The 24,011-nt window shown below is 41.8% G+C and overlaps 3 protein-coding genes across 7 annotated transcripts; 1 reads left to right on the plus strand and 2 right to left on the minus strand.

Annotated features, from left to right (window-relative positions):
- The first annotated feature begins 593 nt into the window (after positions 1-593).
- On the plus strand, positions 594-22,828 carry cplx4c (complexin 4c). 3 transcript variants are annotated; one of them, XM_028975449.1, is made up of 5 exons: positions 594-622; positions 888-1,078; positions 18,454-18,660; positions 20,627-20,714; positions 21,055-22,828. In XM_028975449.1, exons 3-5 carry the CDS (start codon positions 18,494-18,496, stop codon positions 21,271-21,273), a joined length of 474 nt encoding a protein of 157 aa, XP_028831282.1. In that variant the 5' UTR covers positions 594-622; positions 888-1,078; positions 18,454-18,493; the 3' UTR covers positions 21,274-22,828. The 3 variants fall into 3 exon arrangements, 2 of the variants coding, with proteins under 2 accessions (XP_028831282.1, XP_028831283.1); XM_028975450.1 differs by lacking the exons at positions 594-622; positions 888-1,078 and adding an exon at positions 17,105-18,354; XR_003749440.1 differs by lacking the exons at positions 18,454-18,660; positions 20,627-20,714; positions 21,055-22,828 and adding an exon at positions 4,801-5,265.
- On the minus strand, positions 2,873-4,868 carry nmrk2 (nicotinamide riboside kinase 2). 2 transcript variants are annotated; one of them, XM_028975447.1, is made up of 8 exons: positions 4,715-4,868; positions 4,540-4,630; positions 4,120-4,168; positions 3,737-3,905; positions 3,572-3,643; positions 3,389-3,495; positions 3,214-3,299; positions 2,873-3,090 (listed from the first exon to the last, which is right to left on the minus strand). In XM_028975447.1, exons 1-7 carry the CDS (start codon positions 4,738-4,740, stop codon positions 3,214-3,216), a joined length of 600 nt encoding a protein of 199 aa, XP_028831280.1. In that variant the 5' UTR covers positions 4,741-4,868; the 3' UTR covers positions 2,873-3,090. The 2 variants fall into 2 exon arrangements, with proteins under 2 accessions (XP_028831280.1, XP_028831281.1); XM_028975448.1 differs by lacking the exon at positions 4,120-4,168 and having other exon boundaries at positions 4,715-4,777.
- atcayb (ATCAY kinesin light chain interacting caytaxin b) lies at positions 7,016-14,765 on the minus strand. 2 transcript variants are annotated; one of them, XM_028975446.1, is made up of 13 exons: positions 14,217-14,765; positions 13,029-13,106; positions 11,593-11,642; positions 11,204-11,440; positions 10,602-10,769; positions 10,370-10,472; positions 10,155-10,286; positions 9,955-10,041; positions 9,523-9,621; positions 8,752-8,787; positions 8,525-8,593; positions 8,177-8,222; positions 7,016-7,541 (listed from the first exon to the last, which is right to left on the minus strand). In XM_028975446.1, the coding sequence occupies exons 2-12, from the start codon at positions 13,103-13,105 to the stop codon at positions 8,189-8,191; spliced, it is 1,092 nt and encodes a 363-aa protein (XP_028831279.1). In that variant the 5' UTR covers position 13,106; positions 14,217-14,765; the 3' UTR covers positions 7,016-7,541; positions 8,177-8,188. The 2 variants fall into 2 exon arrangements, with proteins under 2 accessions (XP_028831279.1, XP_028831278.1); XM_028975445.1 differs by having other exon boundaries at positions 13,029-13,135.
- Positions 22,829-24,011: the final 1,183 nt, after the last annotated feature.

Genomic DNA, 24,011 nt, shown 5'->3' on the forward strand with positions numbered 1-24,011 from the left:
CAGTGGTGCTCAGTTCTGCACGCAGTGACTGCTCATGCCTCAGGCTGACAACACGATTCAATGATCATTTCACTGAAGATTTCAGGAAAGAACTGAGCAATATCCAAAACACTAATATGCAAATCAATAGCTAATGAATGGATGAATGCGTTTGCTATTAATGCTCTCATTCTATAGGTGTATTTGAGCATCCCAGGTTGTTTTTTTTTTACAGCATTTATCAGACGCCCTTATCCAGAGCGACTTACAATCAGTAGTTACAGGGACAGTCCCCCCCGGGGACACTCAGGGTCAAGTGTCTTGCTCAGGGACACAATGGTAGCAAGTGGGGTTTGAACCTAGGCGAGCGTGTTACACACTAGGCTACTACCACGCTCACTCTTTTTTTTTTAAATCCCGGAATAATGATAGTTTCTACCATCGCTGTACAGAAGGGCGACGTCTGCGCATGTGCGTCCGTCCACGCGGCCGTGTAGGGCAGAAAACTAAAATTAGCCCGCGGCCCGCTGATTGGCCCGAAGGGCGGAGGCCACGCCCCCCGGCCCGGGGCCCGCCGCTATAAGAGGCGCGGCGCCGCGCACGCCTCTCGGCACCAGACGCAGGATACAAAGTGTAGGCACCAGTAAGTATCTGACGCTACGCTGAGTGTGTACTGTTGTGTATGAGGTGGGGAAATGTGTAAAACAAAACCACAAATAAAGGTGCTTCCACAAGAACAGGGAAAAGGGAAGAGGTTCTGTGTGTGTTCGCGTAGGAATAAACGAATCACCGCGCCTCGGCTTAATTCAAACCGTTCTGTTTGCTAAAATAAACTCTTCCCCGTGTGCTTTGCCCTTTATAACACTAATCTTTCTACCCGCTTTGAATATATTTCATCTCAAAAATAGGTGTCCAGGCTGCACTGATCTTTGTGATTAAACGAAGACGGTCTTACTATTGGTTTTACTACAAGAAATCCTACACGGAACGTACCTGCCCTCTTAAAGCCACGTAAAGACACGTTACACTTCAAGGGAATGTACAACTTTATGCTATTGCCTGAGTCCTGAAGGTCACCTTTACGTTACTACTGATCAAGGTGAGAAAATGGACAACGGTCTCCTGGCACACACCAAGCAGTCAGGAGTCCAGATGTTTCCAGATGTGGGAAAATATATATGTGTGTGTGTGTGTGTGTGTGTTTCAAGTTGGACTTAGGATCTAGAGGACAACACCATGTCCCTTCTCTTTCCTTTTTTTAGGCGTCATGTTAATATGCAGCACTGTGCAAAACCTCTGAAATCAAAACCGCTGTTTAATGTTCTTAACATAACGAAATCGCCCCCGTATGTAAAAAAAAAAAAAGGTCAATAATTGATTTACCTACAGCAGTTATTGAATTTCCTTGCTTTCATGAAACAGTGACATGGTGTGTGCAGAGAAAGACACCCCTGTTCTCCTGTTGTTCTCCATGTGTAGACTTTTGCTTGTAGGAGATCAGACGTTATTTTATTACAGTGGGGAGAGACCGACCCCATATACGTGCCATGCAGACCTAACAATTAACAAGTACTTTTAGAAAGCTTTTACATTTTACCTAAAATGTCCATGACTTAGCTGATACGTTCATGTTATTTCCACATTTTATGACACTGTGGGACAGATAAGCGTAACAAATGAAGGTAGATAAGTGCCTACCGCTCCACTTTAATGAAGGTGTGCCGGCATGAGCTGAAGTTTCCAACATTTTTGTGTTACTTGATAGATTGTTCGTGTGGCCTTATTTAAGGGACAATCCTTCTGCTTTAATTATTTTGGAACTTAGTAAAGCTCAGTTTCATCACTTTGTTCTACAATAATGACTTTTTAAAGTAATGACGTTTGCCTGTAAAAAGCACCGTGACCTGGCATCTTACGTTTTACAGTGAATCCATTTTTTTCTCCTTTCAGTAGAGTAGCACATTTTTAAAAACCACTGAGCATGTTGAAGAATATAGGTTCCAACAATATACAGTACATACCAGAAATATATGTGTGTGTACCACAAATTTACGCAACCAGGTGGATCAGTTACTGTCCTTTCGCAGCTTATTTAAGCCAGACTTTTTATTTTCAGAAGGGACACAGGACATGTCCTCCAGCTCTATAATTGGAAAAAATGTACACTTGGTAACTTTTTGGCTGGCGTGGACCCGTGACATTACAACAGGTGCCAACCGGGCTTCTCGGTTTTCCCCCGGTCAAAACCACATGCTCGTGTTAGTGTTAGTCAGGGGTGAGTCCGGCTACTCGGCCCGTCTATTAAAAGCGCCCACTTTAACCCCCTGACACCAGAAGTATCTGGCCTATATATATTACACGACACTCACAGCTGACCGAGTGCGGGCATTCGCGGCCTCCCCGCTATGCATCACAAGATGCTGCCGCGGTCCAGCCGATGCGTGTGATAATGCTGGCTTTTCACATTTACAAGCCCCACCTGGGAATACATAACCTGCTACCAATATTGCAGAGACGTGGGAATAACAATAATTAACATGCACTTTTTCCATTTGATGAGCAGCTAAATTGGTCTTCCTGCACCTTCATCGGTGATTGTAATGGTTGTAATTTATGGCCCTGAGGAAACATGAACTAAATCCACAGTGTACTTGTGCCCTGAGGAATCATTAACTAAATGAACACTGAGGAATTTATTTTGGCTATGAAGGATTTTTGAAGTGGTCATAACCTCTTAATGTTTTGTATTTTGAAAAAACAATAATATTGGATCTGAACGAATGGACCTGAAAAAAATGTATATATGCATGTAACCTACTTTATAGATATGTATATTACATAGCCACTGTATTTAACCTGTTTTATGTAAATAATAAAAACAGAACAACATAACCAGGGTTGAAATGTCTCTTTATGTCATGACACTTTTCTGGAGTACGTGACAAAGACATTTCACATTCACACATTTATTCTTTAGAAGAAAGCAAGTTTTTAAAAAAAAAAAAAAAAATCTCAGGCTTCCGTTACTTTTGTTGAATATGTACAAAACAAGGTCAACTTAAATATAATATTTACAATTTTATACACAGGATTCAGAATCAGATGTGTCCCCTGTAAGAGAAGAACAATGGTGCAAGTTAGTCCTAATAACATATTATGTAATAATTAAAATGTTTATTTTATATATATCATATTTATACATACACATATAAAAAAATTGATTTTGATTTTTACCTATAAACAGAGCTGCAGGCTGTTGTTGATGTCTTCATACACTTGGTTGTAGATTTCATCCTTTGTTTTCAAACCATCCAGATATTCTGAGGGAAAGGTGCACCCCAATAAACCAACATTAACATCTTGCAAATGAATTTACATATTGCAAAAAAGTATGGAAATAGTTGAATACCAAGAGTAATGCTGCTGTTTTGCATCTCCTTCCTGTGTTTCAAGTACATGGGCCAAACATGGCCGTCAAACAGACCAGGTGGGTCAGGAATTTCATAACTTCTTGTGCTGGACAGAAATTCAGAAAATGTTCAATAAATTGTGTCATATCTGTGAAATGAATGTGCACAGCCATAAAGCTCACCTTCGTCTGTTCTTGCACTCATCATATGGAATGGTGACATAGTAGTACTTGTGAAAAATGTTAATCAGAGGCCTGCGAGCAAACCATGAGGGACGTCAGATGCAGCCACAGAATGAAGGGGTACGGACAGGGGTGTAAAACTGGGCGTGTATGCAGCAGACTCACGCGTAGTTGTAGAGGAGAAAGCCCTCGATGATCAGAATGTGCACGTCCTTCTCGGGGTCCTCGGATGGAGGCAACGCTGGGACCCCGTGAGACTTGGCGAACTTCACAGGGTTGGCTATCCAGCCCTTAATGGTGTTGGTCATTGCCTCCATGTCTAGCGAAGAGATCACTGAGCAGAACAGAGAAGAAGACAAAAAATAAAAAATAAAAATAACACTAAACATCGCCTTCGGCTATTGTGATTGTGCAAACTGTGTCATGTGCTGCGATTTCATTAGTGTGTGAGAAAGGCAGCGTTTTAGGACATGTTATGGTCATGATGAGGTCATTGCAAAGGGAACTTTTGTACGTTACTGTTCTCCCAGAGCGGATCTCACTCTTACCATCCCACTGTTTAAAGCCGTCTTCCCCCACCTCTATCTGATCTTGTGGCTGAAATAACACAATAAAACGTTGCTGCATTCTGCATCTGACAGTGCTGATCTCACCTGGACAAGGAAAGCCAAGCGGCCCGCACGCCTGGCTCTACTGAGCGTACGGTGCCAGGGTTACTGGGGTACAGTACCGCACAGTCTGCTGGAACTGTCGGCACATGGCTGACTGAGCCAACGCGCCAAGACACATAATACAGACTATAGTCTAGAAATGCATGCAGACAAATGCGAAGTCTGTACGTTTGTTTGGCAGGGGCCTGTGGAAGTAAATACTGGCTTTTGTGTTTGGCTGTCCAGGAGGAAATCAGCATAAAGTCCATAATTACCATTAAAAGGTGAACGTTCATTGCAACGTAAAATAACGCCTACCTTGAAAAAGTCATCTTGGTATATTATGCAGCAGTTGGGTAATGTTTTCAGAAGCCTCTTCGCCAGCGTGGTTTTCCCAGCGTTGGTCACTCTAACATGGATTCATGATAACAATTATAACATTATTATTAATGGCAAGTGGAGGACAAAGAAGAGAATCAAGTTTGGAACCTACCCGCCAATTCCAATGATGTACTTCATTTTTTTTTTTCTTTCTCTTTTCTCCTGCTTCTGTTGCCGCTGTTATTAAAACTCCTCCAGAGTTTCTCTCTGGTTACGCCTTCATTGACTGAGCGGGTCTCTGACGGACTTTATAGACGGGGAAACCTCGGGAGCTGTGACGTCACGCCCGAGAGAGAGAGAGAGACAGAGAGAGAGTCACACGCCGCGCTACTGGAAGGAGAAGAGAAAAAATCGCCGCCCGCCAATCAGCTGCGGTCGCGCGGACCGGATCCCCATGCGGCGCGGCCAATCAGCGCGGCGCGATTTGCATACCCGCATCGTTCCGTCCCAGCACCTGCTGTCCCTCGTCCACGGCGACGATGGACCGGTACGAGAATATCACACTACAAAAATCATAACTGGGAGGCTCTAATTAAATAAATCTGCTCAAATGCAGACGGACAGTCATCGAGCACTTAATGACCCCCGCGATCTTTATTATTATATCATTATTTTCTTATTAAGTAACATTTACATTTGGAGCATTTATCTGATGCCCTTATCCAGGGCGACTTACAATCAGTAGTGACAGGGACAGTCCCCCCCTGGAGACACTCAGGGTTCAGTGTCTTGCTCAGGGACACAACGGTAGTAAGTGGGGTTTGAACCTGTGACTTTGTGGTCTTCTGGTTCATAGGTGGCAGTCTTACCCACTAGGCTACTACCATTATATAATCATTCACATCCAGAGACAGAATCCAGTTTATTAATTTTCAGCATGACTGTTGCATTAAATGTCAACATGGTGGAAAGTTATGACGTCATAATGACAAATAATGTGTAAGGATGTAGAAGGACAGGTGAAGACAGTAACATTTTGCTGTGACTTTAATCATGTTATTCAACAGTTGTGGTACTACAGAAGTCCCTTCATCAGTGCACTTTTCCCTGGAATTGGTCACTCCAAAATGTACTATTATTAACCACAATGTCTTTTCTTGTTCTGCTGCTGAGTTCCACTCTTCGCATCCGTGGTCCTTGTTACGTCACAAATAGCTGTGACGCAAGCGACAGGATTACTTGCTTGGCCTCACTACATGTGACTATTCTTTTCTGGTCACGTAGCACCAGCTGAAAGTCACTGGGGCTGACGTGGCATTACACGTCATTGTATTGCATGTATCGGAACATCTGAGCATTTACCAATAAAGGTTTTGAAGAGAATGTTTGAAAAGGAACGGCTTCTTTCCAGGAAATCTTACAAGACCTGCTGTTTCTGAGATACTCTGCTCTACTCATCAAGCAAATGGCATTTGGCCCTAATGCAAACTGATCAGATTCTTGTGGTTGCCCATGGCTCCTTCTTTTAGCGGACAACCTAAAATATACAACATATCCCACCTATCGACAGGTGTCACTGTAACCAGATCAATGTTGATCAACCACCTGAGTTGATGCTGGTGACATATAAATGTATAGATAAACAAAGATATAAATACAATACACATATAAATACTATACAACATAGCACATATACTATACATATCGCATATGCCTGTATAAATGGATTGTACAGATAAATATCATAGAAACACGTTTTTTGGATTAGTAAAAAACGGGAAAGAGCATAATAAAAGTCGTATGTTAAACCAGCATTAACCACTCATCCAAAAAGAAAAATTCCAAAAGCGCATTCCCTGTAAGGGTTCAGCTGTTGTGAGATCAGTTGACTTACGCTGCTGTCACGCTGGACAACTATTCACGACCTTCAGTGACCATTCCTCTCAACAAGTCAGGCTAAGTACACATTCTTTTGGCTTCTGTGTTTCGAGTGACAATAGTTCATGGTTCTACAGTTTCGAATTTAGAGACTAGAGTGAAAGTGAATGTTAATGTAATTCGTATTGAATGGGGTCAACTTCCTGGCGAGAGGGTGACAGAAAATTTTTATTAATTTTTTTTTTCATTCTACATGATTCATTTGATTTAGGTTGGCCTAATTATTTTGCATTATTTCAAAGCAATCATAGTAAGTTAATTCAGCTTGATTTTTCAAAAGTAACTAATCGTTTTATTAAGTTGATATGGCATTGAGTCCAAATTAAACATGTTATTCTTACATGATCAAACCCTTTTCTTTTAACTCTGATGCGTTTTGTTGAAAACTTGAATTTCAGTTCAATTATAAAGAGAACCTGTTAAAAGTTGCCAGTTAACAAGAACTTTATATGAGTTCATTTAATTAATTTGCCAGAACATAAAGCCATAATTTGAATAGGCAGCATCCACCACACACACAATTCTCAACACAGAGTGGCAGTTCTCAGTCCTTTAATTCTCCACTCACACATTGTACAGTATGGACACGTTATGTACATGAACGCACACGAACATCATTGAAAGGACAGAAATGCACTGTCCTGTATACAATCCAAACAACTCAATGAGTCAATAACTAGCAAATAAAAATATATACACAAGATTTGTTACTCATAGTTGTGCTTTTTGGAGTTTCTGCATACAATAGTTCAAGTTCATTAAAAAAAAGAAATACCTTTTAAAATTTCTGACAATAGTCATATATTCCCCAACATATTACTTATCGCAAAAATAAACGGTATTACATATTATACAAGAGTCACGACAAAACATATTCACTGCATAACGTGCATAATTCATAACACTTGTACAAAAATGTACTACAAAATGTACATATACTGCGACCAGCTTGAGAAGATGCATTATTATCGGGTTAGGTGCTTCATACAGTTTCTGAAATATGAAAATCTCCTCTTGATTATGTCACGATGTCTTTTCATCAAGCCTGGGTACAGTATTTACTGTAGGAAAAAAAGTAAAATAACTTTATTTTTTGTAGCATAAAATGAAAAAACTTGTAAGATTCACATTAGGTGTCTAAAACACCACCCCATGCTTGTCTTGAAGACAATGATTAAGGTGTTTTGTGGACTTGTGTTACATTGAATGTGACACGTAACACATCTGAGCAACGTGTGCCAAGTTTCCTTCCCTGGTACTGAGCTGACATCGAAGATGAAGACGGGGATGTCCGCTGTCACATTCTACACATGATCGTCTCGGAGGCTGCCCACCCCCTCGGGTTCGTGATACAGGGCCTCGTGTGCTGGTCAGCACTCCATGTGATAGCTAGGCTATTCTAAAATAATGTCCCCTGCTGGGACATGGCCCTGCCCGCCGCTCTGTCTGTGGGGCGAGAGTGCCAGTCCCACACCAGCGCGAGTAAAAATAGCCTTATTCAGCAGATGCACCGTTTCGTTTTAAAGTCGTCAGCAGATGTGTTTCTGCAGTGGTGCTAACTCAATGAGTCCCTTAAAGAAAAAAGGAATTCCATGAATGGGAAGCTTCCAACGAGTATGCCTAATATGGAATAACATCCTCCAGTCATTAAAACTCCCCTCCACCAGTATACAGTTACCATGCTGCCCCCCCTCACCTTCTGAAAGAATCAGGGTGCTGCCTCCTCAGCTATTGAAAGCGGACTGCAAAGTACAAACAGTTGAATCTTTTAAATTCATCTAATAAAAGAAATATATCAATCAGTAATTGTGGGTAATCCTTTAAAAATACATTTCTTTAATTCTTTAAATTCTTGAAACTATTCATATCCAGTTACTAGTTGAATTGAATTGTTTTATTGAAATGCATATTCCATTTTAGACCAAAATGTCACTTATTGCCAAAAGGTTCTTAAAATGAATGAAAACATTGGTGTGCATGAACCAAGTGAAATCCAGGTCCATTACGGTTCATTCTGTGAGTCAGCAGAATATTAAATGCTAACCTGTCCTTGGCAGTGGACGCCTCAGGCTGCGGCTGCGGCTGCTGCTGCTGCTGCTGCTGCTGTTCCAGGCTGTAGGACACACAGATTTAAACACTGCACTTCACATCTTCATCGGTTTTCTCCTAAATGAGGCTCTTTGTGTAATGGAATAGATTCCAATTAACTGAAAGGTCTCCATGAATTGAAATATTGACGTGCATGGTTCTGCCAGAAAATTAATGTTCTACCTCTCTCTCTGGGCCTTTGTCCTCTCTTCATCATGCCTAAAAAAAAAAACACATGAGATCATGTGACCAACAGTGGAAACTGCAAATATCATGCAAATATGTAATATCATTTTATATACCAAATAGTCTATACGAATAGAAAACCTGCAACAATAACATATAGACTTAGAATCACATACAATCAAGCAATGTGCGTCAGTGATCCTTCTAGTGATTCTGATGCAACGTAGTGTAATGAATCATTGTATAAACTGCAAACAAATAAACTGCAGCTCGTTTCACTGCCACCATGCTGATTTCTACAGGAAATAAATATATTTATATATATCTATATGTATGTATGTATGAATGTATGTATCAGCATCATGTGTGTGTGTATGTGTGTGTGTGTGTGTGTGTATATATATATATAGAGAGAGAGAGCTAGAGAGAGAGAAAGAGATTTAAGGAAACGGTTTTCTCCTTTTTCCAGATTTAGTAACATTTTATATTACCCAGATTTGATTCACTGCTGTTTGTCTTTGCAAGTTTGATCAGTGTCCAAGGTCTACTCTGCATGTGACCCAGACGTCCTCACAATATATGATTGTGTTGCTATCCAGGAGGATAGATTTTTGTAGCAGCTGCTGCCAAAGAAATGTTCATTTGCGTGAATGTGGCAATGGAAAATCCGACTTGTTTGAGGACCAAACTCTTAGGCCTCTTACAGTACACCGCATTTAGTGGGTCCATCCATCTCCAGCCCTCCCCCTGCTGGTGGATCATACTCACTGGAGCACGCACTCTGGAATCTGCACGTGGTCCATTGGCACCAACTGTGAGAGCTCCTCCAGACTGTGGACGTAGCGGATCTTTTCCATGAACTTCACGCTGTGTGAGAAGGTGAGATCCTGTGAGGTTTCTGGTCAGCAGTGTCACTCCAGAAACAAAATGTAAATACTGCTGCACATCATAAATGCATTGAGATGTACACAGATGAACCACAACATTAAAACCAGCAGGTGTTCTGTGTTATCTTTCATCAAGGTGTTAGCACGAGATACTGAGATACTGCAGCTGTGAATGGGGCTTAACGTCTTTAAGTAAGGAACATCTTTAAAAAATACATTTTGAAGATGCTCTGAACCAGTTGCATAGCAATATTTTAGCAATATTACATAGAAAGCGATATGGACAGAAAGAGAGAGCGAAGAACATCCTGACCTGATGAAAGGTCTTGAGATGGCCAGCACGGTGCGGATGAACCAGGAAGGGTGAGCAATGATGAGACCTTTCAGATTCTTCCGGAGCCTGGTTTTCATTGCAAAAATGCAAACATTTTTCTGGTTAATATGCATATACAAAATCCTTGGCACAGCCTCACAGCAGCCACTGTAACTCAAGGTCAAAGACCTGCACTGTACCTCCTGTCGATCATCTGGTAGCATCTCTTCAACCAGTTGATCCCTGGCATCTTCCTGCGAGGAGTTGCCCCGTTCAAGTAAATAATCATGTAGTCTTCTGCCACCAGCAGCTCCAGACTGCTGATGACGTACCTGCAGCCAGGTTTAACGTAAAAGAGGAAATCAGCGATACAGCTCACCGAAACGATGCAGGTCTACTGAAACTGGTTTCTTACAGGAAGAGGTTCTCCATGATGTAATGGTAGTCCGCACAGCTGCTGTCAGGGAGGTGGCAAGCTGCAAATACGATGATGGCGTTCAGCCCTTCACCGTAGTAACCTGGTGGGAAAGCATGGTAACACCTGCATGACTTCTCACTCCAAATAACCAGAGATGGCCTCGTGACAATTTAGGGCTTTCTGACACATTGAAGGGTCACTTGCTGGAAGGTCAAATCTCCAGACTTGCCTCCGTGTGTGACAACGCGCAGGTAAGGCCTGATGACCTGCATATCAATGCGGTGCTCCTGATCCCCGAAGATCACCGTCCTCCACAGCCGACCCGCTCCATCACCCTCCTCACCTCTCTGCGCCGGGTCCTTGGGGGGTCCTTTAGCAGAAGCCACTGGAGTGTCATCTGTCTCCAGAGAAGTGGTGGGTGAAAAAAAAGCTGCTGCCAACAACTTGCCAGTGCACCTTTCTTTCCAATCTGTTATAACCGCGTCATGGATAAATAGAGAATCGGACCATTTGAATTATGCGCTCGTGTCTGATAAGTGTGTGTGGAGTTTGAGCACAGAGGCCAGCGAGAAACGAACACTGCAGACACTAAATCACGTGTAAACCACGGACATGGTGACAACAACAACCAGGTAATGTGTGTTGGAAGTGACAGGCCGTGACAGCTGACACGAGTGCCCGAAGGATTTTTATAAAAAGCTCTGCGAGTGTCAGAATGACTTGTTATGTCACCTGCATCGCTCTAAAGCTGCTCGTTGGCCAACAGGCCGATAAAAAAGCTTTATCCAGTCGTTATTTGAGGAACGGTGCGAAGTAATTCCTCCCGCTGACCTTCCCATTCTAGCTCGGTGCCGTTGGTGATGAACTCCAGAGAGTCCGTGTCATCCGGCGTGTCAATGTCGTCCACGTTTATGTCCAGGTCGTCGGGCGTGTCCAGGAAATCGTCAGACAGAATGGAGCCCTCGCTCTGGTCCAGGGATACGTTCATGTCTGGGGCGAGGAGCGTTCGCCGCTTCCTGTGGCAGGAGGAAACGCCGCCGCCTCCCACATTTAACGAGCTGGGCGGGGCTGAGAGGAGAACCCCAACGTATTATTGATTTAGCTTCAAATAGTGTTCCTCACCATCTTCACAAATCTTTACTAAACCAGCCATAAAGATGAAGTTCGATTACTTGGCTGGTCTCCTATCCCGACTAAGGGATGCCGACGGCCACACTTACAGGTTCTGTTATCGCTGAGACCACACGACTCCCCGTCTTCAGGCAGCGGCCTGCGGGGGGCAGAGAGAAGCGGCGCTCAGAACACAGCACGGCCCACACTGTCACAACACCAGCTCTGGATCCGGTCCTGCTTCCTGCTGCCACCACGGGAGCAATGGCCGTCCCCGGAGAAGCGGCAATTATGCACGAGCCAGCGTTCTTAAACCACTGAGTACGAGAGGCCGTGTGGCATTCTGAAACACCACTTCCGTCTCCAACACTACACTGACACGCAGTGGCTGTAATCATGTCGGCACGGCCCAGAGAAGCTCCACGGAGCGTTCTCGCCCCTGCCGCCTCCTGAAATTCGCTGGTCGCCCCGTGGCCTCATATAAAAATGGCTCATTTCTGACCTACTTGTCTCTAACGAGCCGCTTACTGCCGTGAGTCCTCACGCTATTCCGCTATTTCCTCTTTTCCACTTCCTGCCTCACTTGATCAGATGATCCCCCTAACGTGCACCCTTTAAGACACCGTTTGAACGATATTAAATACAAAAATTTACATTTAGCTGACGCCCGAAGTACAATCAGTAGTAAGAGGGACGGTCCCCCCTGGAGACACTCAGGCTTAAGTGTCTTGCTCAGGGACACTATGGTAGTAAGTGGGGTTTGAACCTGGGACTTTGTGGTCTTCTGGTTCATTAGCGAGTGTCTATCTCACTAGGCCACTAACACCCCATGAAAACTCAAGCGACGTCCATTCAGTGATACTGGATTCGAGATTCTAAATTCTTTATTTGTCACATTCGCAGTTATACGTCTCAGCAGTGCAAATGTGACAGAATGGAATAAAAAAATTATCCATCATGTTCATATCGACGAAAGTCTTGAATAACGCCTTTCATAGTCTACCATGATACCATGATATTTCATCCTTCACGTAAAATGAAAGTGACGTGATTGTAATTGTGATACACTGCAGCACAGCACACGGTGACACACAACAAAATGTGTCCTCTTTAATTAACCCGTCACCTGAATGTGCAGTGGGCAGCCATGACAGGCAGGACGGGGACGGTGCTTTGCTGAGTGGCACCTCAGTGGCACCTTCAGGGTTCGGGATTCGAACCGGCAGCCTTCCGATTACAGGTCCATTTCCCTGCCCGCTAGAATTTGAGTTTGAGGATAGCTCAAGACGTTTCTCACATTGTCCTGATAACACGTGAGGCCGCAGATTTAAAAACGTGCAATTTATTTGCATCGTTTACTTATCAGCGGAGATTATGACACTGATCCGCCTTTGGTCCTCACATCACGTCCCACACTTTTTATTACCTTCCACCTAGAATCACCAAGAAGTGACTAATCTTACATCCCCGATAAGATTGCAGCTTAAAGTTGAAAGATGCTGTAAAATGAGTCATGGCCGGAAAAAGTCATGTTTCCAAGGCCTACCTAGGAAAGTCTTCATCCTGCCATTCATCTTTGACCTCCATGTTCTCCATTCGTAGCGTAGCCTCTGTGGTGCCCATCCTACAGCCAGGGAGGCAAGGCAAAGGTCACTGGAGGGCACAGAAGACACATGAGTGACACTATGGGGCATGTCTATCAACATAGACCACAAGAATAAACTAATTTGGCACATGAGTGTCTCCTGCCATAATGCTAATGCTGAGACTACAGTTCCAACAACAGTTTCAAGCATTAAGACAGAGCTATTTTTGTGACCGAATAAAAAAAAAAAAAAAAGAAGTTTTTTTTAATGGATTGGAGTGCTCCAATCCATCAATTCCTACTCTAACGCATCAGTCCGCCTGTTCCCAGAGTGCAGCCGGAATGGCACTGATGTGTTTTATTGTGAGTGTGCCCATGTGGAAATGCTGAGTAAAACCATGACCCCCGGGGTTCTCTCTGCTGTGATGGACGGACAATAGAATGATGTCCAGGTTGTTTTTTTTCAAATCCATCATTCAGAACATAAAAATATATGTGTGTTGTATGTGGAAGACAAAAGCTGATTGTTTACTGAATCACTTTATGCGTCATTTTTTTTGCATTATTACTTTTTTATATATTAAACCATGTGGGCATTAGTGACATTTTGACATTGAAAAATGAAGCTCTTCAAATGGAAGCTCTTCATTAGCTCTTATACTGCCAAAATTATCCATAAAATATGAAATATTGTTCATGGTGTATCCATGTCATCCATATGTTTAGAGAAATCTTTCTGCAAATCAATGAAACCAGCAAAATATGGTAATTTTTTTAATGTTGCTCTCCTGCAAAGTTGGCAAAATGTCACCTAAGGCCATATTTTTCTCACCCCTCGTGTCTGCGTAAACTAGCTTTAAAAAGGAATAGCCCGACATCAGAAGATCTACAACCTCCAGTCGTCTGTGTAGGTAACAGATGCTCATCTGTCTTGTTGCCTGATGATACAGTTTCACCACGCTGGTGATGGTCTTTTATTCAAAGCCTTATCTACACGCAGACATCAGGAGCCTTCCCTTCTGTCACATGTCTACTGGGTAGTGTTGGAGGAACAAAAGCTTCTTTTTTTTTTAAATGCGTGAGTGTGAACCTAGTGACGGCATCAAACATCTTACTATTTAAAATAACGAGAATGAAACAGGTACTCACAAAACAGAGATGCAGCTGCTTTCAGTCTCTTTTCCGTGACCAGCAATTATTTTATTACTCCCTCCTTTCTTGCCCGTTCGGTGGCATTTAATCCATAGCTGATGGCTGATGGAGGTACCAGGAGTACCAGTGGCAGCGCGGAGGGACCACTGCACCCCAGCCCTTAGGCCTCCAACACAAAAGCAGGCAGGACGGGTGGGATTCGCTCTCTTTCAGATCTCCCCTCTGAGACGATGCCCACTGCACACGGCTCACATGCCCGTCCTCAGCCCGTTGCCGTGGCGATGCACTGCTGGCACTGACATTTTCCAGGCGGTTTCACCGTCCATTTCCACTCATCTGTCTGTCGGCAGCGGTGATGGATGCCCTTAATCCTTCAGAGCTGGAGTTCATGTGTGTTGTGCTGCATTAAATGATGATGTAATCTCAACACAGGTACTCTCTCTCTCTCTCTCTCTCTCTCGGTCTGCTCCCGGAACGACTGAGATGGTTCCCTGGCAACAACATCTCTCTGTGCTGTGCCCTCCTTCTCTCCCTCCCTCCTTCGGTGCACTCGCTCCACCCTCTTTTAATTCCCATCACATCCCCTCCTGCCTTCCTCTCCCCCCTCCCCCTCTTTCTCTCTGTCTCCAATCACAGCTGCCGGATGCTGTGTGCTGCGTCGTTAAACAAGAGTCAAACCCTGACTGGACCAGCTGTCAGACATGCTTCCTTCTTATTGGTTGAGGCCATTTGTCTCCCGATACATTGTTGGTTCCAAGCAAAATCAATCCCTTGGGTGTGAGCTAACATACTTGGCCATCATCATCATCATAACCATAATAATAACAACAACATTGTCAAGCACTCCTGTTTTTTGTTTGATGCCAATAGATGAACAAGCATTAACTTCTGACCATATGATAAGAACAACAACAAACAAAATTGTCCTAATCCGGTTCGGCAGGGTCTACTCCGGATCTGGAGTTCGGACCGGAGTTTCATGTTGGTCCTGTTTTAGTATGTTTCCTGATTGTTTTCACCTGTGTATGACTGTATAAAGCTGACCTGTTTGTGTCTGTTTGCCGAAGGGGTCATTGTTTGGTGATGTTTCCCCTGTTGTGTGATCATGTTTAAATCCCTGTTTTGTGACGTTGTGCGTATGCGTCCTTCTTCCTCTACTGAATTCATATGTTTCATTTTTATTAGTTTTTCATTGTTATTAGTTTTTCATTTTAATCAGTTTTTATTAGTTTCATAATGTATTGATTAGTTGGATTTGCCCCTATTTGGTTGAGAATTGTTTAACTTTAAATGTAAGATACTATTTACTAAAAATATTACATACAAATTAGCTAAACAAAATGTGTGCAAATTGTTACCTCAATTTAACTGGGTTGATTCTATAGGTTGCTTTTTGTAGTGTGATAGAGCTCAATGTAATGATTACAGTCAGAAGTATTAATAAACACCTTTATAAAAAAAATGTCAAAAATTTTTTGTGCTCTTCATGAAGGTAATTGAGTTGTGCAATGTAACAGTCAATAAAAACAGTCAATTTCAGCTGGAATTGAAGTGGGTTCTCCACTTTTGCAAAAATAAATCATGAAGCTGGATGAAAGGGGTCACCAGAGCTTGATGATGAGTATCATTGTTCCTTTGACTGTTCTCTATACCAGTAAATCGAGAACCTCAAGTTGAAATTTGTATAAAGATATGAACTATTTAATGTTGCGATTAAAGCATACACTAACAGTGAAAGGATTGGACACACCTACTCTGATGTGGCTATGGGGTCTAAGAAGGAGCCATTTTGAAGAATCCAGTGCAAGAAACATTTAGTATTTTTTGTAGCAGGAGAAAGTGAAGTATATTTGATGAATCAGTTTTTTTAGAGTTGCCTCTCTTTTCTGTCATGGCTTCTTTTGTTCACTATTGTCATCATTAATATAATGTATTATATTAATAAATGAGAGATTGTTCCATTTTGTGTGCTCTATCAATCTAGGCAAAAATCACATGCTCTTTAGATACAACAGCCATAAACCAATGTTCAAAGTGCGCATTCTTACAGGAGAGCACGCCGCATTGGTCCATGTGACCATCACAACCATGTGACCATCACAAATATAATAGCATTTTTATTAACAATCTTATAAAGTTAAATCTTATGAGTTAAATGTTATAATGTGTGCTCTATTATTCTTTATTATTATTTTTGTTGGAGTAATGTTCATTTGTGATTTTACATTGTTGGTGCATTTAATATCACCTTACAACCTTCTTGTATGCTGTCGTGTTTGCAATATACAACAGATTCTTTATTATTTTTGTTACAACTGATTTGAACACAGGACCTATTACTCTAGTAGATGGGCTCAGAAATCTGAAAAACCTATAATTCTTAAAGAAGCAACTCAGTCTCAGCTATTTCGATTGATGATGCGACCATCATCACCAGATAAATGTTACAGTTACTGACACTCTAATAAATCTCAAAGAAGTGGGTCAGTCTCAGGAAATTCATCTGATTCCGAGACCATCACCACCAGATAAATGTTATAATTACTAGCAATAGTATATATCTTAAAGAAGCAACTCAGTCTCAGCTATTTCGATTGATGCTGCGACCATCATCACCAGATAAATGTTATAGTTACTGACAATATTTAAAAATCTTAAAGAAGTGGGTCAGTCTCAGGAAATTCATCTGATGCTGCGACCATCACCACCAGATAAATGTTATAACTAGAAGCCAAAATTCCAGGGGAAATTTTGATGGGTCTGTCCGGGCATTGGTCACAGCTGCGGGCATGGAATTTGTAAAATGGGGCTTCTTTACTGTGGTACTGCAGTATCACTTCAAAGAAGTTTAATTTTACAAATCCGTTGTTTCTTTACGTTTGACGGTCTTTGCGTGGCGGTCTTTAACGTTCTTTAATGTTCTTTTTTGCCATTCTCAGCACAATAATAAATGGTCTGTCTTCCTGACAGACCCAATTACTAACAATCTAATAAATCTCAAAGAAGTAGGTCAGTCTCAGGAAATTCATCTGATGCTGCGACCATCACCATCAGATAAATGTTAAATTACTAGCAATAGTATATATCTTAAAGAAGCAACTCAGTCTCAGCTATTTCGATTGATGCTGCGACCATCATCACCAGATAAATGTTATAGTTACTGACAATATTTAAAAATCTTAAAGAAGTGGGTCAGTCTCAGGAAATTCATCTGATGCTGCGGCCATCACCACCAGATAAATGTTATAATTACTAACAATCTAATAAATCTCAAAGAAGTGGGTCAGTCTCAGGAAATTCATCTGATGCTGCGACCATCACCACCAGATAAATGTTATAATTACTAGCAATAGTATATATCTTAAAGAAGCAACTCAGTCTCAGCTATTTCGATTGATGCTGCGACCATCACCACCAGATAAATGTAATAATAGCTAATAATCTTAAAACATCTTAAGGAAATGGGTCTCAGGAAATTCATCTGATGCTGCAGTTTGCTGTGTTTGATTACTCCGGTTGTTTTAAAAGTTCATTTTACATTGTTGGGGGATTTATCATCACCAAAGGTTTGGCAGCGAGAGGATCTATAACCTCTTAGCTGAATTCTGGCGTGTCTTCAATATACATCAAATTCTTCATTATTTTTCGCTATAGTGGATTTGAACACAGGTCAAGGGCTCAGAAATCTGAGTAAACTACTACACGCTCTTCAGACACAACAACTACAACCAATGTTAACAATTTTGGTGGTTTGATCAGTAACATCAAAAATTACAGATGAGATTTTATTGCAAGATGAGTTCAAGAGGTTTGGGAACGAATTGTTCTGTACGCATATTTGACATTAGCACTTACCTAACCAGTGTTGTAATTACTAACAATATTATTCATCTTAAAAGATGGGTGAGTCAAAGTAAATTTGGCTGATGCTGAATAAATTATAAAAAAAAACTGAAACTTTCCAATTTCATCTTATTTTTTAGTTATCATTTTGAAACTTTTGTGTTCTGAGAATGAATCTGTAAAGGGGGCACCTTGGCTCACAACCGACTGTTGTAATGAGCTAAGCTCTTGAGCCGTTTTACTCTCAGGCAAAACATGACACCCCAGCAATCTCACGTCCAAGGCCAGCCCGGTAGGACTCAATATTCATAACAAAAACAAAAAAACTTCCAGAACATTCAATAAGACAGTAATTTATTGATCTCAGACTTGTTTTGTTTTACGAGCCCAGTGCTTCTTCACTTGGACGCTGGTGTCCATTCATTTTTGCCATGGCGTTCCTCATGAAGCAAATGCTGGGAGACAAACTGCAGAACATGACGGGAGGAGGCGGTTCGGACGACAGCGAGACTCCAGGGGATGGAAAAGAGACCGCTGCTTCCAAGGGAATGTCTCGTGAGGAGTTTGAGGAATACCAGAAGCAGCTAGTGGAGGAGAAGTGAGTAGAATCGCTCCTGCGTCCTACAGGTGAAACCGGACTGTTACATTGGTCATTAAAGGTTACACATCTCTATAATTCTCTGGGCATAATCAAATTTACTCTGCCTGGTTTAGGATTTCAGCAAAATCTAAATGGGCTGATAGGTGATTTAGGTGAAGCTCATGTCGTTTTTACTGATATTTGTATGTTGGCATGGTCCCAAATGCCTCGTAGTACTCTAATCTCCCTCCGGCATTACAACTAAACCCCCTGTAGTGCCAGCGCAGCACAAACACATGGGATGAGGGCTTAGTGCCAGTCACTGAGATGTAAACAAACCCACCTGGATGCCCACATGGGAACCATGAGACTGTTTTCATGCTTAGAAGGTTGGATTAAATGCTGTTTAAAATAAGCATGGAGAGCTATACTGCAGCCACAAAAGCCACATTTCTTAATACTACTTGCTGTCGGAAGCTACATTTAGCTAGATTTTAGGCAACATTACCCCTTACTTAAAATGCACAGAACATGCCTTACAACAGATTAATATAAAGAAATAAATGATGCACTGGTTAAAAAAATTATTATATTACACATACACAAAAATGCATGTATTTCCATATGTTATTTCCTCAAATGAGGAATGTGACTGTTTATTATTACATTTACAGCATTTATAAGACACTCCTATCCAGAGCAACTTGAATTTTACAATCAGTAGTTACAGGGACAGTCCCCCCCCAGAGACACTCAGGTTTAAGTGTCTTGCTCAGGGACACAAAGGTAGTAAGTGGGGTTTAAACTGGTGACTTTGTGGTTCATAGGCAAACCCCACTACTACTATTATTATAATAAATACCTTCTGCCCTCATTTGTTGTTTTTGTTTATTATATATATTTCTATTTTGACTATAATTTTTATATAATTTATTTTTCTTTAATTGACATTAATCTACTTTAATTTACGGCATTTATCAGAGGGTGGTAGTAGCCTAGTGGGTAACACACTTGCCTATGAACCAGAAGACCCAGGTTCAAACCCCACTTACTACCATTGTGTCCCTGAGCAAGACACTTAACCCTGAGTGTCTCCAGGGGGGGACTGTCCCTGTAACTAAGTCGCTCTGGATAATGGCGTCTGATAAATGCTGTAAATGTAAATGTACTTTCAGCTTTGCACAGTTTGGAAATTTGTGCCCCACTTGAATCAATTAAATATTATTTGATTCACATTCAAATGTTCTAGATGTTCACTAGTTCCAAATGTAAATCTCTCTGAGCCAATGTGCTTCGAAAAGAAAGACACGCCAGTTTCACGAAAGCTGCCATTATAGACCCCCCCAACCACAGCTGATTAGCCTGTAGTGTTAAACGGTGAAATGGCGCCCCCTTCTGGTAATGCAGTTTTGGTAATGCAGCGACCAGGCACAACTTAGTGAGGTCATGCTTCATTCACTAGATACTGCAAAAAATATGAACATTTATTAAGTTATCTTTATTATTACTGGTGTTCTGCACATTCTGTTGCCTCTTGTTTCAGACTTAATTGTCCAAACATTTCCTTTTTTTCATATTTCCAAGCTCTTAATTCGGAATAATTTCCTAGGTAATCAAAAGTCGTATTGCATATAAAAAATGAAAGCAAATACGAATAAATGTCAAGATCCATAGTGCAGCTGATATTGTCATGTCTGACACCAATTCTGAGATTAGTGGTCGCGGGTTAGTCGTCATTACTGGCTTGCTCTGGTAAGCAGAGTGACATGCTTGCCGGTTCGACCTGCCCAGTCTGTGACATTAATTCCTTAAGTGGGAATTACAGTGGCTATTAAAAGTAACCAGTACTTCACAATGCACAATGGATATATATTTTGAATCACATTTGTATTTTTCCAAATACAAACACGTAATTCTTACATTATTATATGCATTAGTGGACTGCCCTGCACTTCTGCATTGCCAACATTTTGTTTCAATGCAGGATAAGGAGAGATACCGAATTTGCCACCAAGAAAGCTGAGAGGGCAAACCTGCGCGTGCACTTGCGGGATAAATACAGGCTGCCTGCGGTAAGCAGCTTCCTTTTACGTCATTTCACCTACCCCGCCTCTCTCTGAGCGTTAATGAATGTGTATCATGTACATGTTATGAGGAGCATTTAGATTTAGATAAAAATAACATTCGAGAGATCATGCAAGTTCACTGATTGTTGTAATATTTTATATGCTGCCACATGTAAGATCTGTACATAATAATTTACATTTACATTTACAGCATTTATCAGACGTCTTTATCCAGAGCGACTTACAATCAGTAGTTACAGGGACAGTCCCCCCTGGAGACACTCAGGGTTAAGTGTCTTGCTCAGGGACACAATGGTAGTAAACATTTTAAATGGACTTTTTTCAGAGTGCCCAAGATGATGCAACCATTCAGATGGCTGGGGATGATTTAGACCTTCCAGAGGAGCTCGCAAAAATGGTGGAAGAGGATGAGGAGGAAGAGGAAGTGAACAATTCTTTTCTGGGCAAGATCCAGAACTTGGACATTGACAGCATGAAAGCCAAAGCTCAGAGCACAGTGACCGAACTGAAACAGTCTGCAGAGGAGAAGTGTGCTGTGATGTGAAGGCTCCTCACTCACAAAAGGCTCCTCACTCACAAAAGGCGTTATTCTGACGAAGCTCATTAGGGAAGCGAGCTTGAGTGAGATTTAGAATGTCCTCAATAATGGCACTGTACTACTGGGCAAAGTCGCCGTGTGGCACAACATGGCAGAAGCTGAAGTCTCTAATGAAGCAGGGCTGCACTGTGCTTATCTCACATCTCTGTAAATGGGACTGGATATTCCTTGCATGAAATGGAATGGAGACGTACTGTATAATGCTAGATGGCAAGTTGGACTACCACTACTACTACTAATAATAATAATTGTAAATTTGTATTTACAAGTTAAATTCATGTTGGTATCAGCGATACAGAGCCAATACGGGTATTTTGTACAAAATCGAACTTAAAAGTGTGTCCTGAGGCACTATGAGATTTTTTGGGGGTGGGGAGGTGTCTCGGTGGGTGTTTGTCTTGGGTACTGAGCTGATGGCGGACGGGGTTGGTGCTTGCCCAACGCACCAAACAGGCTGTCCTTTTCTGTGACCTTGCTGAGCCACGTTGACGTGTGAGAAGCCGCATTTCTACCAGCACGTTCACTTTCATTTGGAACATTGTACAGAAAATATTGATACCATTGTGCTAGTATCGATCCAATACCGATACCAACTTGGTATCGATTTTTAGGATCAATCCACACATCCCTACAGCACACCCTCTTCCCATCTCACACATCACCATGCAACACACATCTATAAAAATCACTAGACCAGGCCACCAGTGTCCTCTGTCACAGGCTCCAGTTCTAACGTGTGTTCCGTCACCCAGCATTAAGGTCATGGCAATTCATTCTGAATGATTCTCTGACCAACACTTCAACAGACGTTTGCTTGCTTGAGGTGAGGGAAGCAATGGTGCTGAGAATGACCACAAAACTGGAAATATGAAACACAAATTAAGAAAATTAAGGAGGGAAAAAACATTTTTATAATAGCTACGATAGTAAAAACTACACTCATAAAAAGCTTATGTGAAAATACTGACTCTTGAGAAAAATCCATAAACATCTACTGTCATGTTCTATTCATTTTGATCAAATTTGTTACAATGTGATTTGTTTCTCTTTACTCCTGGTCAATTATCAATTATCAAATAATCAAATATTTCATAAAATAGTTACACTCTTAAATGCTATATGTGTGTTTGGCCTACGATTTTAGATAAATGGTTACTGTTCTTTTAGAGTATTTCCTCTTGCCACCAGTATAAGTTGTAAAATGACCATTTTATGCAAATAATGTGCTACAGTGTCTGCACAGTGGCTGTGACACTATTATAGCGCCATCTAGTTGTCAAAAACTGAGGTGCAGAATGGTTTTGAATCATCTGAAGTGCAGGGGTTACAGTAGAGCACAAATTCTTTTTTTTTTTTTATCTCTGAATTAGCATGACCTTCTCCATGATGTTCTGAGATTGTGTAAACCTTATAAATCCAGTCCTCAGATCTTGTTCAATCCTGTGAAATATTGTACAGTTGCAATGTATGATTTTTTATTAAAAATGCACCTCTGACCACATTGCATCCTACTTCCATCATTGTTCCTTCTGGCTGTCGCAGGCGTCTGCTCCCTGTGCAGCCCGAGCAGACAGCAGTAATTTGATTTTCTGCCATAACAAGATTACCTGTTTTGTTTTCATCACTTTCGCAACGAATCGCCAACAGCAGCCAGACACTAATGACCTGGAACGCGGATCACAAGACATCCCCTTAGGCAATGAAGACGCGACCTCGTGCCAGCAGTCGGAACGCAACAGGTTTCCCCTGCTGGTGGGACGTGTTAAATCCAGGCCTTCCCGGTTCATGTTGGATCATTACACACGTATCACGGTCAATTTGAAAAATTCACGAATTTACTCATTGGCACAGTCGCACACAACTGTACTTAGCTGTGCAAACTTTGCTAGACTGGATTCCTTTAACTAATGAGATGAGAACTATTCTAGTCTTTCGTTATCGTGCCATTGCACCTCCTGCCTGTCCTCATCTCCTCTCCTTCCACCTCCACCCTGTCTTTCCTGTCTCTGGATCCCTTTTTTCCCCTTTCCTCCTTCAGTCCACGCCCCGCTCGCGTCTGTAGCCCTTCCCCCTTTACCTCGGTAAGCTGACCCAGCGCCTTTAAGCGTTAGCTGCTTTGTCACTAATAGGATCAGAGTGGCTTAAATTGTCATCTGATAAAACTAAGCCGCTTGCTAACTACGCAGCTCCCTCTTAACCAATTTGCACTCAATTAGGATAATGGGGAAGTAAGCGAAGAAGGACAGCATTAATATATTAACGTGATAAAATGATTATTGGCCTCTTCTTTGATGGCATCTCTGTGGCTGAAAAACTGGCAGAGAATGCCGTGCAGGTTTGGCCAAGAAAACAAGGAAACCAAAAAACAGCAGGACTTTTATCTAGAATCAGCCTATACTGATGGTTTTGACTGAAATATGCATCATGTTTCTCCTCAGTTTTTCCAAACCATTTGTCTTCGCGCAGCGTAAGGACAATCTGGACCATATTAGATGAAATTAGACTGTCTGCCTGGTACATACAGAGGCATAAACCCTTTATTATAACGTTTTAAAGCCTTTTATTCTGACCCTTGCGTTTGGCTCAGTGCTCTGTCTCCACCTCACAGGTCCTTGTCTTTACAATGTGGCTCCCAGTTAACTGAGGTCATCTAATTACATTTAGTTGTACGGCCAGGCACTTGC

Source organism: Denticeps clupeoides, chromosome 4, assembly GCF_900700375.1.
Source record: "Denticeps clupeoides chromosome 4, fDenClu1.1, whole genome shotgun sequence".
Classification (NCBI taxonomy): domain Eukaryota; kingdom Metazoa; phylum Chordata; class Actinopteri; order Clupeiformes; family Denticipitidae; genus Denticeps; species Denticeps clupeoides.

Coding starts and splice junctions, on each gene's coding strand:
- nmrk2 (XM_028975447.1), bottom strand. CDS start 4,740: ATGAAGTACATCATTGGAATTGGCGG. Junction 3,906..4,119: donor CGGCTTTAAACAGTGGGATG/GTAAGAGTGAGA, acceptor TGTTCTGCTCAG/TGATCTCTTCGCTAGACATG. Junction 3,644..3,736: donor TTTCTCCTCTACAACTACGC/GTGAGTCTGCTG, acceptor GTTTGCTCGCAG/GCCTCTGATTAACATTTTTC.
- atcayb (XM_028975446.1), bottom strand. CDS start 13,105: ATGGGCACCACAGAGGCTACGCTACGAATGGAGAACATGGAGGTCAAA. Junction 10,473..10,601: donor GCGCGTTGTCACACACGGAG/GCAAGTCTGGAG, acceptor CTTTCCCACCAG/GTTACTACGGTGAAGGGCTG. Junction 9,622..9,954: donor ATCTCAAGACCTTTCATCAG/GTCAGGATGTTC, acceptor CTTCTCACACAG/CGTGAAGTTCATGGAAAAGA.
- cplx4c (XM_028975449.1), top strand. CDS start 18,494: ATGGCGTTCCTCATGAAGCAAATGCTGGGAGACAAACTGCAGAACATG. Junction 18,661..20,626: donor AAGCAGCTAGTGGAGGAGAA/GTGAGTAGAATC, acceptor GTTTCAATGCAG/GATAAGGAGAGATACCGAAT. Junction 20,715..21,054: donor ATAAATACAGGCTGCCTGCG/GTAAGCAGCTTC, acceptor GACTTTTTTCAG/AGTGCCCAAGATGATGCAAC.